The 14,982-nt window shown below is 43.5% G+C and overlaps 1 protein-coding gene and 1 pseudogene across 1 annotated transcript; both read left to right on the forward strand.

Annotated features, from left to right (window-relative positions):
* Window positions 1–420: 420 nt before the first annotated feature.
* Window positions 421–3,861, forward strand: Adam30 (ADAM metallopeptidase domain 30). The gene has a single exon (NM_001109600.1). The coding sequence runs from the start codon at window positions 462–464 to the stop codon at window positions 2,640–2,642; it is 2,181 nt and encodes a 726-aa protein (NP_001103070.1). The 5' UTR covers window positions 421–461; the 3' UTR covers window positions 2,643–3,861.
* Window positions 3,862–5,313: 1,452 nt separating this feature from the next.
* Window positions 5,314–13,983, forward strand: Rpl37a-ps4 (ribosomal protein L37A, pseudogene 4; annotated as a pseudogene).
* The last annotated feature ends 999 nt before the right edge of the window (window positions 13,984–14,982 follow it).

Genomic DNA, 14,982 nt, shown 5'->3' on the forward strand with positions numbered 1-14,982 from the left:
ATGTGCCACAACCACCAGGCAAAGCACGTGATTTCTTCCGTTCCCCTGTAGACAGACTCCATAATAAGTTGTCTCTGAGCCAATCTCCCTATTCCGTCTCCATCTCTGAATCTACAACCGCCCCTCTGCATCCCTCGTGTTTAGAACACGCTTGGGGCCGCTCCTTATTCTATTGTTCGCGCGCTCACGTTTTCCTCTACTCTTAAGCGCGAGCTTAATTTACTGCCCCGGGCAGGAGTGGGGGGTGGGGGAGGGAAACGAACTGGATGCGTTGGGTAGGGGGCGCCTGGGGAAAACCCGCCATCTAACTCCCAGGAAAGCCTGCCAGGGGAGCAGTGCGCCTGCGGCTCCTGTCCTTGTAGTGGAGTCCCATGGAAATCTGATGCCCAAACCAGAGGCTGGAGTTGCTCCTGCAACTCCTGAGTCTAGAACAAACCAAGTGGGGATAAACAGAACCGATCATGAGGTCAGTGTGGGCCTCCCTCCCCCAACACCGCTGGCTGCTTCTGGCGATGCTCTTTCTTGAGGCTATGGCCGAAGACCTACTATTTGACCCTGACTGGGGCTTCGACTCGTATGAAATCACCATTCCCAAAGTACTAAGCTTGAGGAAAGAGGCGCAGGGTGTCGACAGTTCTTTGTCATACCTCTTACAGATAGAAGGCAAGGAGCGTGTGGTGCACTTGCGGCCCAAGAAGTTACTGCTGCCCAGACACCTGCCAGTTTTCTCCTTCACCCAAGAGGACAGTCTGATAGAGGACTACCCACATATTCCAGACCAGTGTAATTACGTGGGCTTCGTGGAGGGCTCTCAGGAAGCCGAATCTACTCTGAGTACATGCATGGGGGGTCTGCGAGGCGTCTTGAACATTGACTCCAGATACTACCAAATCGAACCCCTCAGGGCCTCTTCCCGTTTTGAACATGTAGTGTATCTCCTAACTGAGGACAACTTCGGCAATGAGACCTGTGGTGTGGTTGATGAAGAAACAGATGGGCAAACAGCCGAGGAAGAGGAAGTGGCTAGAATAAAAAACTTTCATCAGTCCTACAAGCACCAAAGGTACTTGGAATTGGTCATGGTCTTTGACCTGAGTAGATATGTGTTTACCCGAGGCAATATGACTAGAATGGTAGAGGACGCCATTCTCTTGGCTTCAATTGCAGACACCTACTTTCAGGATGTCAGCTTGAAGATTCAACTGAAGGCGCTTGAAGTCTGGACGCAGTTTGACAAAATACATCTTTATTATTCCTCTTTATCCCAAGTGTTAGGCCAATTTGTGCTTTACAAAAGAGCTTCGCTGCATCACCGGCTTCCTGCGGACTGGGCACATTTATACATTGCAAGGAGATACAGTGATGCTACTGCGTGGTCTTGGGGAAGGGCATGTGAAGAATTCCATGCTGGATCCGCAAGCAGCTTCCTCAACGTTAATCTCCTGGGACCTGCCACTTGGACTGCTCACGAAATGGGCCATTGTGTGGGGATGTATCATGATGAGGAATTCTGTCAGTGCAGAGGCAGGAAGAGCTGTGTCATGGGTACAGGACGTACAGGGTTTAGTAACTGTAGTTACCATCAGTATTTTTTACACGCGTCTTACAAAATGTCCTATTGTCTATCTGACTTCCCAAAGCTGCATATAGTAGAGAGGTGTGGAAATAAAATTGTGGAAAACAAGGAGGAGTGTGACTGCGGCTCCGAAGAAGAGTGCAAAAGCGACCTGTGCTGCGGGCCAGACTGTAAGTGGAAAGAGGGCGTCAACTGCTCCTCCGGGCTCTGTTGTCATAAGTGCAACTTTCTTCCATCGGGCTATGTGTGCAGGGAGGAAGAAAATGAATGCGACCTCGCAGAGTACTGTGACGGGCTCTCAGGTTTCTGTCCGAAAGACTATTACAAGCAGGATGGGACTCCGTGCAGGTATGGAGGCTTTTGCTTCCATAAGGGGTGCAGATCCAGGTACTTGCAGTGCCAGGCCATTTTTGGACGTAGAGCCAAGGAGGCCCCTCGCCAGTGTTACGATGCAGTTAACATGATAGGTGACCAGTCTGGGAACTGTGGCATTGTAAATGCTACCCGATACACCAAGTGTCATAGAGACAACACGATCTGTGGTCGGCTCCAGTGTGTAAACATTAAAGCCCTCTCCAGATTTCCTGATCACACCCTTCTACTGAGCACCCACCTGAAGAAAGACAATCTCAAGTGCTGGGGCACGAGCTACCATGGGACCATGATACCGCACGGGGTACCCGACATAGGTGATGTCAACGACGGTACCTCCTGCGGTCCTAACCGGGTGTGCCTTAACAGGACTTGCGTTGACTACGCCACCCTGAAGTTCGACTGTTTGCCTAAAAAGTGCAATAGCCGGGGTGTTTGCAACAACAAAAAGAACTGCCATTGCACATATGGCTGGGAACCCCCATTCTGTGTGGAGGTAGGGTACGGTGGGAGCATTGACAGTGGGCCCCCTGGACCCAGGGCGAGACTCGCAAAGGTTCACGTGCTGTACATGCTGCGTACTATTCTGTTCATCTTTTCTGTGATCGTTGTGTGTTTTACGCAGCGAATGAAAAATTTGTTTCGTAAGCGCCAGCAAAAAAACCCAGCTGAGACTCAGGGGAAGAAGAGGTGAGGGGGAGGGGCTGAGAGGCGAGGAGGGAGGGGGGGAAACTGTGATCAGGATGTAAAGTAAATACATTAATGAATGGATGAAAAAAGAATAATCCCTTTGTTTCGCATTCACACAGGGGTGACTTGGGCATTTCTGTACTCATGGCTCATGTTGAAGTCCTACTGGCTGCCATACATTGTAGTGGGACTCTCTGGATCCACCGGTTAAATGCTGACACAGAGACTTACTAACTTTTATGATAATTTAGGCCTTTAGCTGGGCAGACTCTCAGCTCAGTCTAAATCGATGTGACTGTCCTAGCCCACGACCTGCCATGTGCCCAGTCAACTCTGCGTCTGCTCACATCCAGCCGCCTCTGTGTCCCACTCGTGAACCCCCACTTCTAATTTTGTCCTCCTGGAGACCCTCTCTCAGCTCAGAAGTTCCGCCTTCCCCTGTCTGCCTAGCTGTTATCCATTAGCTCTTATTAAGCCATTCGACAAGTGAGGAAGGTGAATGTTTATGAACTATGAGGCCATAAGAACAGCAATTCTCAGCTCTCTGCTGGCACAACAATCAACGGTGGGATAGACAGAGGCGACCTTCACACAGTGCACCCCGACAATGCACAGTTCTTGCTTAGGATCCTTATTTAACTGTCCAATCAGTGCTATACAGCTGGGTCACAACAGTAACTTGAGATTCCTCTGTTTATCCCAGATGCGTTTCCTAGGCTTCCTTCTCACAGACAAAACTCTTAAAAACTCCCCAGGAGCGGAGGGTAACAGAGTGAGGTTAAATCTGTACCACATTCCTTCCTAATGTTAGCGAATGTACTTACATTAGCTTTACTTAAGCCATCAAAATATAAAAGATGGTTCAAATGTTTAAAAAAAAAATAAGGGGCTGGGGATTTAGCTCAGTGGTAGAGCGCTTACCTAGGAAGCGCAAGGCCCTGGGTTCGGTCCCCAGCTCCGAAAAAAAGAACCAAAATAAATAAATAAATAAATAAAAGCAAAACCAAAAATAAAACAAAACAAACAGTCAAGACTCTATCTAAAACAAAGAAATGTCAGGTCACAATGTCACCAGCAATCCTGTCACCTAATACATTTGGTCATTTAACAAGTTCATCACTTATTCAAATGACTCTTGGTTCTTTTCCCAGAATGATGTCACGCAAATTTCCCATACATTTCAAATCAGAAAAAAAAAAAAAAGAAATGATGTTATTGTTTGGAAACAAATCAGTGCAATCTCCCCCCAGGATGAATTTTCCCTTCAGTTTGGGATCAAGTGTTGGATTACCTGAAAAGACAGCTAATAGTCCATCTGAGTGTATCCATGTCAGAGTACAGCTGTGGTGTTCAGAGTAGAGCACTGTCTTAATGTCCGGGTGAAGGAAGCTCATCTCTCCCCTGTGTCTTTCAGCTTCTGTGGTGCTAGCACCTGGCCTGCTGCATGCCCCTGTGCATCTGCTGCAGGATACTTGGTGGTAACACATTTTATAAGTTAAAAAAAACAAACACACAGGTTACAAGGGTTGATCCTCAGTGAGACTTCCTGGCCTGTCTCTTCTGGTGGGTACAGACAGCTCTGTCTGTCGCTGTGTGTTTCTGATGTGGTGTTTAAGGTAAGAAGGGATGGGTCCATTATCCTGAACTATCACAACACCTGTGTTCTGTGTGGCCTATAAAAGACGTCAGCCCTCAGCAGTGTCTTAGCATGGCTGCCAACAAGAAAATGACGTTTGCTGCGTGGTTTGGGGTACTTCTGTCTTTTGTGTCAACTTGACAGAAGCTGAAGTCTTCTGTGAAGAAAATGCCTCTGTGGAGAAAATGCCTCAGTCAGATTGGCCTGTACGTAAGTCTGGGGAACATTTTTTTGATTCAGGATTGCTGTGGAAGGACCCTGCCCACTGTGGGTGGTGCCACCCCCTTGGGCAGGTGGTCCTGGGTGGTACAGAAAAGCAAACTGAGCAAGTCCTGAGGAGGGAGCCAGTGAGCAGTGCTCTTCCATGGTCTTTCAGGTTCCTACCTTGAGTTCTGGCCTTGATATCCCTTCATGATGGATTGTAAAGTGTAAGCTGAAATAAATTCTCTCCTTCCCAAATTGCTTTGGGTCACGATATGGTGTTTATCATAGCAACAGAAAGCTAACCAGGACAGAGGGTCTGTTTCACAGGTAGGTCGTTTTGAGCAGCCCTGGGTTTGTTGCACTCCTAAGTACTACTGAAGAATGCCTTTTACTTCACCCTCCACACCCCCACTATTCTTCAAGTCTCCAAACTTTCCGCTGTACACAGTGCTGCCACTCCAGGAGAAGTGGAAGACTAATTTCCCCAAGGAGTCATTGTCACATCTATGTCCAGAGAGAGGCTGGTCCCACCTCCATACTTGGGCCAGCCTAAGTGGTTGGATACTGCTCAAGGTTGGATCTCCCTGCTGTCCCTGTTGGCAGTGCCGAAGCCTCCTGCACCCTGCCCCAGTCCTTAGCCACAGAGTTAGAAACAGGACAGACACTCGAAGGTTTGTCATCTATCTAATCTACTTTCGATTTGTTTTCTTGTAAAGAAAAAATGGAAATCACTTTAGTTTTGTGATGATCATAATTTTAAACATGTAAGAAGCCTGGCCAGTCATGCAATGTCCTATAACATACAAGGACACTGAATCAGAGCCCACTGACAACGATGGACATTACTGAGAGCCCACTAGGTGCCAAGCAGTGGTCTCAAGACTTCTAACTGCATTATTGTGTGTGTCTCTTGTTCAAAATGGCTCTGTTGTGGGTGTTTTAAAATGACTTTGAGATTTTTTCATTTATTGATTATTGATTGATTCACTTTGCATCTCAATTGCAGCCCCTCCCTCCTCTCCTCCCAGTTCCACCCTCACACATTCCTTCCCCCAATTACCTCCTTTCCTTCTCTGAGGAGAAGGGGAAGCCCCCACCATGGGTACCAACCCACCCTGGCACGTCAAGTTGCAGCAGGACTAAGCGCATCCTCTCCCATGTATACGAGGGTTTGCATTAATGTGTGTGTGCGTGTATGTATACTACCTGCATGCCTTGATACTCGTCATGGAAACACTCAAGAAGAGAGCACTGGTCCTCTGTTGCTGGTTATTAGCCAAACCACCTTGTGAGATTCTCTGTAAAAACAACAAGTGCTCCTAACTGCCAAGCCACCTCTCCATCCCTTATGTTTATTTTCAATAGAAACCAAGTCACAACAATGTTAAAGGACATCCATAGGCCTCCACAGTAATAAAAACAGCATTACTTGGGGAGAGAAATACATCTAAGTATTTCTAAGTATATATGTCTAAGTCAGGTAAGTTTAGAGATGACTTACTGAGAAATCTTTAAGTTATTTAACTTTTCAGTGAATATATATATATATATATATATATATATATATAATGTTAACCATTTCATGCTCATTTTGTGGTAACTAGGATATTTCATTTATGTAGATGTTCTATAGAACTCTTTTTTGAGATACGGTCTCAGTATGTCGTCCCCATTGGCCAAGAACTCTTTCCATTGACCAGGCTCTGTGTAGACCAGGCTGGCCTCCAATTCATAGAGATCAGCCTGCTAAGGGACTAAAGGTTTGCCCTAGTACACCCGGCAAGACTCTCTTTCTCTTACACAAGTAATACTGACTTCATTAAGCCACCCCCCATTTTCTCCCCCCACTCCCATTGTCTGCCTTCAGTCTGTGAGTCTTAGTGAAGTAAATCCCTCAGAGAACTACATTTACGTGGGGGTTTGTTTTTTGTTTTTTGTTTGTTTGTTTTTGCTTTTGTGACTGGCTTCACGAGTAGAATCTTCAGAGTCTATCTGTACTGTAGTATGTTGATGAGAGACACCCTGACATGCCACATAAATGGTTTATACTTTCTTTCTTCAAACATTTGCTATCCAAATGTTCTCGGCTTATAGGTGTGAAAGGCATTTTTCTAATTGCTTTGTAACTCAGTTGCTGGCAGCTACAGAAATGTGTCCAGGCCCTGGGCCATTTCTATCGAACATCAGTGATGATAGCAAACCCCTTTACTTCAGAGATGGCCCCAGTCTCCACAGCTTTGACTCAACTATGGTGTCAGAATTCTCTTTCTTTATAAGACTGGATGACTTGTCAAGGTGTCTATATACTACATTTTCTTTTTTAAAAACTGGCTGTCTGTTATGTTTTAAAGTTTTAAAAATTGAAAGTCTTATTTTTTGAAAAATTTACACCCCTACCCAAGTACTGTATTTACACCATAGCCACTCACTCGCCTCTGACCCACCTGCATTCCTTACCTTTCTCTCCGATCCATAAGCCCTGAGGTGAGCATGCTATGCTGAGTCCCGTGTGTACTCCTGTTGAGGCTCACCACTTAGGAATGGCTAACCAATGGGGGGCTCAGCCTGAGAGAAAACTGATCCCGCCTCCCTCAGCAGCCTTTGCTTGCCCAGCCCCTCATCTAGCGGGTAGAGCCCTGTGAGATTTCCCTCCCCTTTGGCAGGTCAGCTGGTGCTGTCCTTGCGCGGGGCTTGCTTCCATGGACATTTTGTTAAGCTCTGTATTTCTTTCACCATTCAGCTTTAGTTGCTTCTACCTTTCTTCTAGTCTGAGTAAGGCTACTGAAAGTCTTGGTGCGGAAACATTTTTCTCTGTGTGTGTTTTCAATTCTTTGGGGGAACGTCTGAAAGTGGAATTGCTAGATCTTATGGTATTTATATTTTAATTATTATGTTTTGAGCTGCCTCACTATTTTCCATTTGTGTGGGTACCTTTTCATATTCTGGCTAGCTAGCACTGCCCAGGGGTTCCAATTCCTTTCTTTTTAAAATCCCCTCTCTGTACATACATGCATGCATACATACATACATACATACATACATACATGCATGCATGCATACATATTACACATTCACACATCACATACACACATGTGACTATAGAGTCATGGTACAGGTGTAGAGGTTAGAAGACAACTTCAGGTGTTGGTCCCACCCTGCCATCTTGTTTGAGACTGTCTCTCTTCTTCACGGCTACACATGCAGCCTAGCTGGCCTACAGGGTTCCAGATGTCTCCCGCTTTTCTTTTCCATCTTGCCACAGGAGTGCTGAGACTACAGGCGCTACTCGGCCCAGCTTTAAGGTAGCATCTGGAGATCTAATCTCAGGTCCTGATGCTTCGTGGAAAATGCTGGAGTTGCAGAGGCATCTCTCCAAGGGTTCCAATTCCTGCCCATCCTCGTCATCACAGGAAATTTCTGACTCTCAGTAATGGCCTTTCTATGCTTCTGAGGAACTATCCCATTACAACTTTGACTTACTTATCTCCTGATGATCAGGGATGGTCAGCATCTTCTTATACATTTATTGGTTATTTGTGTTTTCACTGCAAATATGTATTAAATTCTCTTGCTCAGGTTTTCATTGCTCATTTGTTTTTGTTTTTTAATTTGGTGTTTTCCAAGAACCAACAACTAACGGTTTCTACTGTTCACTGACCTCCATTCACAGCTTTATTGTGCCTTCTATCTGTGACCATGGCTTAGTTCATTTTGTTCCTATTACCTTAAGATGAGTTTATTTAAGATTTTCTTTGGGGGGGGGGTGTTGGTATTGGGATTTAAAGTGAATATATAAATAATTTATTTTTTACAAAAAGAAGAAAGATTTTCTTTCATTCAGTGTGTTGATAACTAAAATTTCCCTATTGGGACTATTTTTTTTTAAAGATTTATTTATTATATGTAAGTACACTGCAACTCTCTTTGGACACACCAGAAGAGGGCATCAGATTCCATTACAGATGGTTGTGAGCCACCATGTGGTTGCTGGGATTTGAACTCAGGACCTCTGGAAGAGCAGTCAGTGCTCTTAACCGCTGAGCCATCTCTCCAGCCCCCCTATTGGGACTATTAATAAATTGGGTTTTTACATTTTTTATGTGTATGGATGTTTTGCCTGCATAAATGTCTGTGAACCACATTCATATCTGGTGCCCATGATGGGGTGGGCAAAAGAGGGCATGAGATCCTCTGGAGTTGAAATTACAGATGGTCCTGAGAGGCCATGTGGGTGCTGGGAATTAATTGAACCTGGGTCCTCCGCAAGAACAGCTTGTAGTTTTGACCCCTGAACCATCCCTCTAGTACCTGTGTTATTAAATTTGACACCTGGTTTTTACATTTTTATTTATGTCAAGGTACTTTTTAATGTCCTCATAATTCACTGTTTAGGCCTGGGAATTTTCCAGTTTCCACTCTGCTGCGATTTCTAATTTCATTCCATTGTGATTGGCAAAGATGCATCGTGTGATTTCTTTTCTTTCTCTTTTCCTTTCATTGAAAGTAGATTCCTTTTCCTCACTTAATATATCTGATTACAGCTTCCCCTCCCCCTACTCCTTCCAGTTCTTTCCCATTCCCCCTACCATCTGGATCCATTTTCTCACTAGAAAAGAACAACCTTCTAAGAGATAACAACAGAATAAAATATAAGATAAAACCAAAGCTATCATACCAAATTGGACAAGGCAAACCAACAGAAGGAAAAGAGCCCAAGAGAAGGGACAAGAATCAGAGACCTGCTCATTCACACACTCAGGAAGCTCACAGAAACCCTACACTGTAGGACATAATGGGGAGGACCTGGTGCAGCCCCGTGCAGCCCTGTGCTTGGTGCTTCAGATGAGCTTTCTTCGTGTTGATTTAGAGCATCTTCTCAGTGTGCTCATTCCCTGTCACCCTCACACCCTTCCACGGGTTTTCCTGAGCTCTAAGGGGAGGGATTTGATAGAAATACGACATTTGGGGATGAGAGTTTCCAAGGTCTCTCTCCACACGGTGTCTGGCTTTGGGTCTCTGTATTTGTTCCTATCTGCTGAGAGAGGAAGCTTCTCTGATGATGGCTGAATGAGGCACTGATCTATGAGTATGGCAAGATATCTTTAGGAGTCGTTTGATCACGACGTTTTCTTTTTCAAACAGCAGGGTTTGGTTTCACTCTAGATACCTGGGCTATGTGATCCAAGCAGTGTTGGGTATGGGTTCCATCTTGTGGAGTGAGCCTAAGTCAAATCAGATAGATATTGCTTGGTCACTCCCACGAGCTTTGTGTCCTAGTATATCTTGCGAGCAGGACACCATTGTAGATCAAAAGGTTTGTGGGTGGCTTGGTGTTTTTGTTTCTCTTTTGGTAATGAGAAGAGTGCCTTCCTGTACCAAAGACACTAGCATGTAGTGGTGAAGGCTCTCCATGTTCATGTGTTAGGTAGGTGTCTTCATCAGCGGGAACTTGCTATTAGTTTGGGGAGAGCAACCTATTATTTTGGTAACAGCCTGGGTTGTTTGGGGGATTTCCACAGGGCCCCTTTGGCCAACAGCTCAATTGGCTATAATCCAATTAGCATAGGAAGCTTCATTTGCTAACAAGAGATGGCCAAATGGGACTGTCTCCCCCATTACTTGGCAATTTCACACCTTCATATTTGTATATATTTTAAGAAGCTTCTACAATATTAAGTTTTTATACCATCTTTCAAGTGTCCCTTAATTTTAACTGTCTCTCCTCCCTTTGTCTCTCCACTCAATCCTCCAATTCCACCTGCCCATTCATCCACCCATAATTATCAATTCTATTTCTTTATCCTAACATACAAAATCTATCTATCTAACCTCTGATCCCGTACTCTATATCTGCCCTCTGTGGTTCTATGGATTGTGACTTGGTTATCATTGATTTAACAGCTAATATCCACATATAAATGAATATATACTATATTTGTCTTTCTGGTACTGGGATACCTCACTCAGGATAAGTTTTTTCCTAGTTCCATCCATTTGTCTAAAAATTTTATGATTTCATTTTTAAAAAACGATTGAGTAACACTCCATTGTGTAAATGTATTACATTTTCTTTATCCATTCTTCTGTTGAGAGACATTTAGGTTGTTTCAAGTTTCTGGTTATTATGCATAGATAAGCATTGAAATTGATAACCAATCATCCTCTTCCGGCTTGGGCTTGGGGTCAATGCACCAAGAAGGTCAGGATTGCCCTGAAATACGGGACCTGCTATGGTGCCTCCCTCTGGAAAATGGTGAAGAAAATTGAGGTCAGCCAGCACGCTAAGTACACTTGCTCTTTCTGTGGCAAGACCAAGACGAAGAGATGAGCCATTGGCTTCTGGCACTGTGGCTCCTGCATGAAAACAGTGGGGTGGGGCCTGGACCTACAATACCACTTCTGTAGTCACAGTGAAGCCTGCCATCAGAAAACTGAAGGAACTGAAAGACCAGAAGAAGCCCTACCGTCTGAGACCTGCCAGGCCTGCACTAAATGGGCTAATTTACAGGAAAAGGGAAAAAAGAAAAAGAAAAAGAAAAAATGGTTAACCAAGTGATAGGATTGAGTGTCCTTTGGATAAATGCCCAAGAGTGGTATGGTTGGGTCTTGAGATAGATTGGTTCCCATCTTCCTGAGGAATCACCTTCCCAGTTTCCATAGTGATTCTACCAGCTTGTACTAGCACCAGCAATGTGTGAATATTCTCCTTACTACATATCATTGCCAGGATAAGAAGAAAGATAATTATGTACCAATTTCCCTCAAGAACATAGATGCAAAAATATACCCAATAAAATACTTGTAAACTGAGTCCAAGAACACATCAAACAGATCATCCACAATGATCAAGTAGGTTTCATCCCATAGTTGGAGGGATGGTTCAACATTTGTAAATAAGTAAATGTAATCACAATGTAAACAAACTGAAAGACAAAAACTACATGCTCATCTCATTTGATGCAAAAAAGGCCTTTGACAAAATCCATCATACCTTCGTTATAAAAGTCCTGGGGAGATCAGAGATACAAGGGACATACTTCAACATAATAAAGGCAGTTTACAGAAAGCTCATAGCCAACACTAACTTAAATGGAGAGATACTAAAAGCAATTCCCCTAAAATCAGGAACAAGTCAAGGCTGCTCACTCTCTCATACACATTCATTATAGTACTTGAAGCTATAAGACAACCAAAGGAGGCCAAGGGGACAGAAAGTATAAAGGAAGAAGCCATCTGTATTTGCAGATGATATAATAGTCCACATAAGTGACACTAAAAATTCCACCAGGAGTAAAGTCTTCCAGCAAAGTAGTTGGACATAGTATTAACTCACAAAAAATCAGCTGCCGTCCTATATTCAAATGACAAATGGGCTGAGAAAGAAATCAAGGAAACAAAACCCTTCACAATGGCCTTCAATTATATAAAATGTATATTATTTCTAATATAAATTACAGATTCGATGTAATTCCCATCAAAATTCCAAAGCAGTTATTCACAGATTTTTGAAAAGACAATTTTACTTTCATATGGAAACACATAGACACACACGCACACACACACTTCCCTTTATCCTCCTATCATGTGCACCACTAAGATCTTAAGGTCTCATTTCTTCTTCACCCCATGGCCCTTTCTAGCTTCATAGGTGCTATGACATTCTATGACATTCTATGACATTCTATGTCAGTGGTTCTCAGCCTTCCTCATGCCCCAACCCTTTAATACAGTGCCTCATGTCCTGGTGACTTGCCCAACCATAAGACTATTTTGTTGCTACTTTGTAACTAAATTTGCTACTGTTATGAATTGTAATATAAATATCTATGCTTTCCCATCGTCTTTTGGGGAGTCACATCCCATAGGTTCGGAACCCTGCTCTCTATGTTTCGGTTTCAGGTCTATGTCAGGGTCCTTGATACATTTGGAGTTGATTTTTGTGTAGGATAGGAGATAAAGGGTTAGTTTCCTTCTTCTGAGCATAGATTTCCAGTTTTCAACATTTGTTGAAGATGTTTTTTTTCTCTATGTGTCTTCTGCTCATCTTCCTCAAAACCCAGGTGGGTGTAGTTGTAGGGCACTCCATTCTGTTCCACTGACCTGGGACTGGTTCTGTGCCAGCACCATGCTGCCTCTATGATACACTTTTTGTTCAGAATTTCCTTGGCTGTCTGTGGTCTCTTGTGCTTCTGAAGAGTTTTAAGGTGTTTGTTTGTGTTGTTTTAATTTTTTAAATTTCTGTGAAGAAAGTCAGTGGTATTTTTGTTAGGATTGATTACACTAAATCTATAGATTGCTTTTGCAAAGTAACCGTTTTCATAATATCAATTCTTTCTAAACCACGAGTATAGGACATCTTTCAATTTTTTAATGTCTTCTGTAGGGGGGTTAGTCTGGCGCTGCTATGTATTCAAATGCTAACTTCTGGTCCCCTAAATATTGCCTCCCCCCCAGGAGATCCTCACATATATGTAAACCTTGCCCCACCCCCAAGTTATCCCTGATTGGTTAATAAAGCTGTCTACATCCCTAGGCAGAAGAGAGGGGGTGGATTTGGTACCTTGGACTTGGGGATCTCAGGCAGGGATCACAAGGAGAGTAGGAAGGTAGAAGAAGGAGATTACTGGGGCTGGAGAGATGGCCTAGTGGTTAGAGCACTGACTGCTCTTCCAGAGGTCCTGAGTTCAAGTCCCAGCAACCACATGGTGTCTCACAACCATCTGTAATGGGATCTGATACCCTTTTTCTGGTGTGCATGAAGACAGCTACAGTGTACTCATGTACATAAAATAAATAATTCTTTTGCCACAGGGTATCATGAATTGTAAATGCATGACCTTGAGGACTGGTCTGATGGAGCTGGAGTGTCCTAGGTGGGTCCTGGGAAGTGATATCTTGGGGATCACCACAGGGAAGTAGACAAAATAGCACAGAGGTTGAGATCTGCCCAGCTCTAATGACTTTAAGCTTATTATCTAAATCAGAAATGGAAAGGAAGGGGTTGGGGATTTAGCTCAGTGGTAGAGCGCTTGCCTAGGAAGCGCAAGGCCCTGGGTTCGGTCCCCAGCTCCGAAAAAAAAAGAACCAAAAAAAAAAAAAGAAATGGAAAGGAAGTACACAACAATGGACCTCAAGTTGGGGGTTAGCTCATACTTCAAAACCTGTCCTCCACAAAATCTGTTGTGGTACTCTGTGTAAAATTGTGTCTCTGTCCTTCCTCACCTACCTAAGGCATTCTCTGATTGGCTTTCATAAAAATCTGATAGCCAATTAGCTGGGCAGGAAGTGGAAGGTGGGACTTTCTGGGAAGAGAAAGGAACTCTGGGAGGAAGAAGGAAGGTTTTTTACCAGGAGACATTAGAGACATTAGAGGAGATGGCTGTGACTATGGACCTGGAAGGTATAGCTAGCCACATGTCTTGATGGAGCTAGGTGGTTGGATTAACTTGGATGAGCGAGTTGAGAGTCTGCTCAGCTAAGGTCTAAGGCTTTGAAATATTAAAAGGTCTCTTATGAAGGGTGTCGTTTCCCTAATTTCTTTCTCGGCTTGTTTCTCTTTTGTATAGAGGAAGGCAACTGATTTATTTGAGTTAATTTTATACCCAGCCACTTTGCTGAAGTTGTTTATCAGCTTTAGTAGTTCTCTGGTGGAACTTTTGGGATCACTTAAATATACTATCATGTCATCTGCAAATAGTGATATTTTGACCTCTTCTTTTCCGATCTGTATCCCTTTGATCTCCTTTTGTTGTCTGATTGCTCTGGCTAGAACTTCAAGAACTATATTGAATAAGTAGGGAGAGAGTGGGCAGCCTTGTCTAGTCCCTGATTTTAGTGGGATTGCTTCAAGTTTCTCTCCATTTAGTTTAATGTTAGCAACTGGTTTGCTGTATATGGCTTTTACTATGTTTAGGTATGGGCCTTGAATTCCTATTCTTTCCAGGACTTTTATCATGAAGGGGTGTTGAATTTTGTCAAATGCTTTCTCAGCATCTAATGAAATGATCATGTGGTTCTGTTCTTTCAGTTTGTTTATATAATGGATCACGTTGATGGTTTTCCGTATATTAAACCATCCCTGCATGCCTGGGATGAAGCCTACTTGATCATGGTGGATGATTGTTTTGATGTACTCTTGAATTCGGTTTGCCAGAATTTTATTGAGTATTTTTGCGTCGATATTCATAAGGGAAATTGGTCTGAAGTTCTCTTTCTTTGTTGTGTCTTTGTGTGGTTTAGGTATAAGAGTAATTGTGGCTTCGTAGAAGGAATTCGGTAGGGCTCCATCTGTTTCAATTTTGTGGAATAGTTTGGATAATATTGGCATGAGGTCTTCTATGAAGGTTTGATAGAATTCTGCACTAAACCCGTCTGGACCTGGGCTCTTTTTGGTTGGGAGACCTTTAATGACTGCTTCTATTTCCTTAGGAGTTATGGGGTTGTTTAACTGGTTTATCTGTTCCTGATTTAACTTCGATACCTGGTATCTGTCTAGGAAATTGTC

Source organism: Rattus norvegicus, chromosome 2, assembly GCF_036323735.1.
Source record: "Rattus norvegicus strain BN/NHsdMcwi chromosome 2, GRCr8, whole genome shotgun sequence".
Taxonomy (NCBI): domain Eukaryota; kingdom Metazoa; phylum Chordata; class Mammalia; order Rodentia; family Muridae; genus Rattus; species Rattus norvegicus.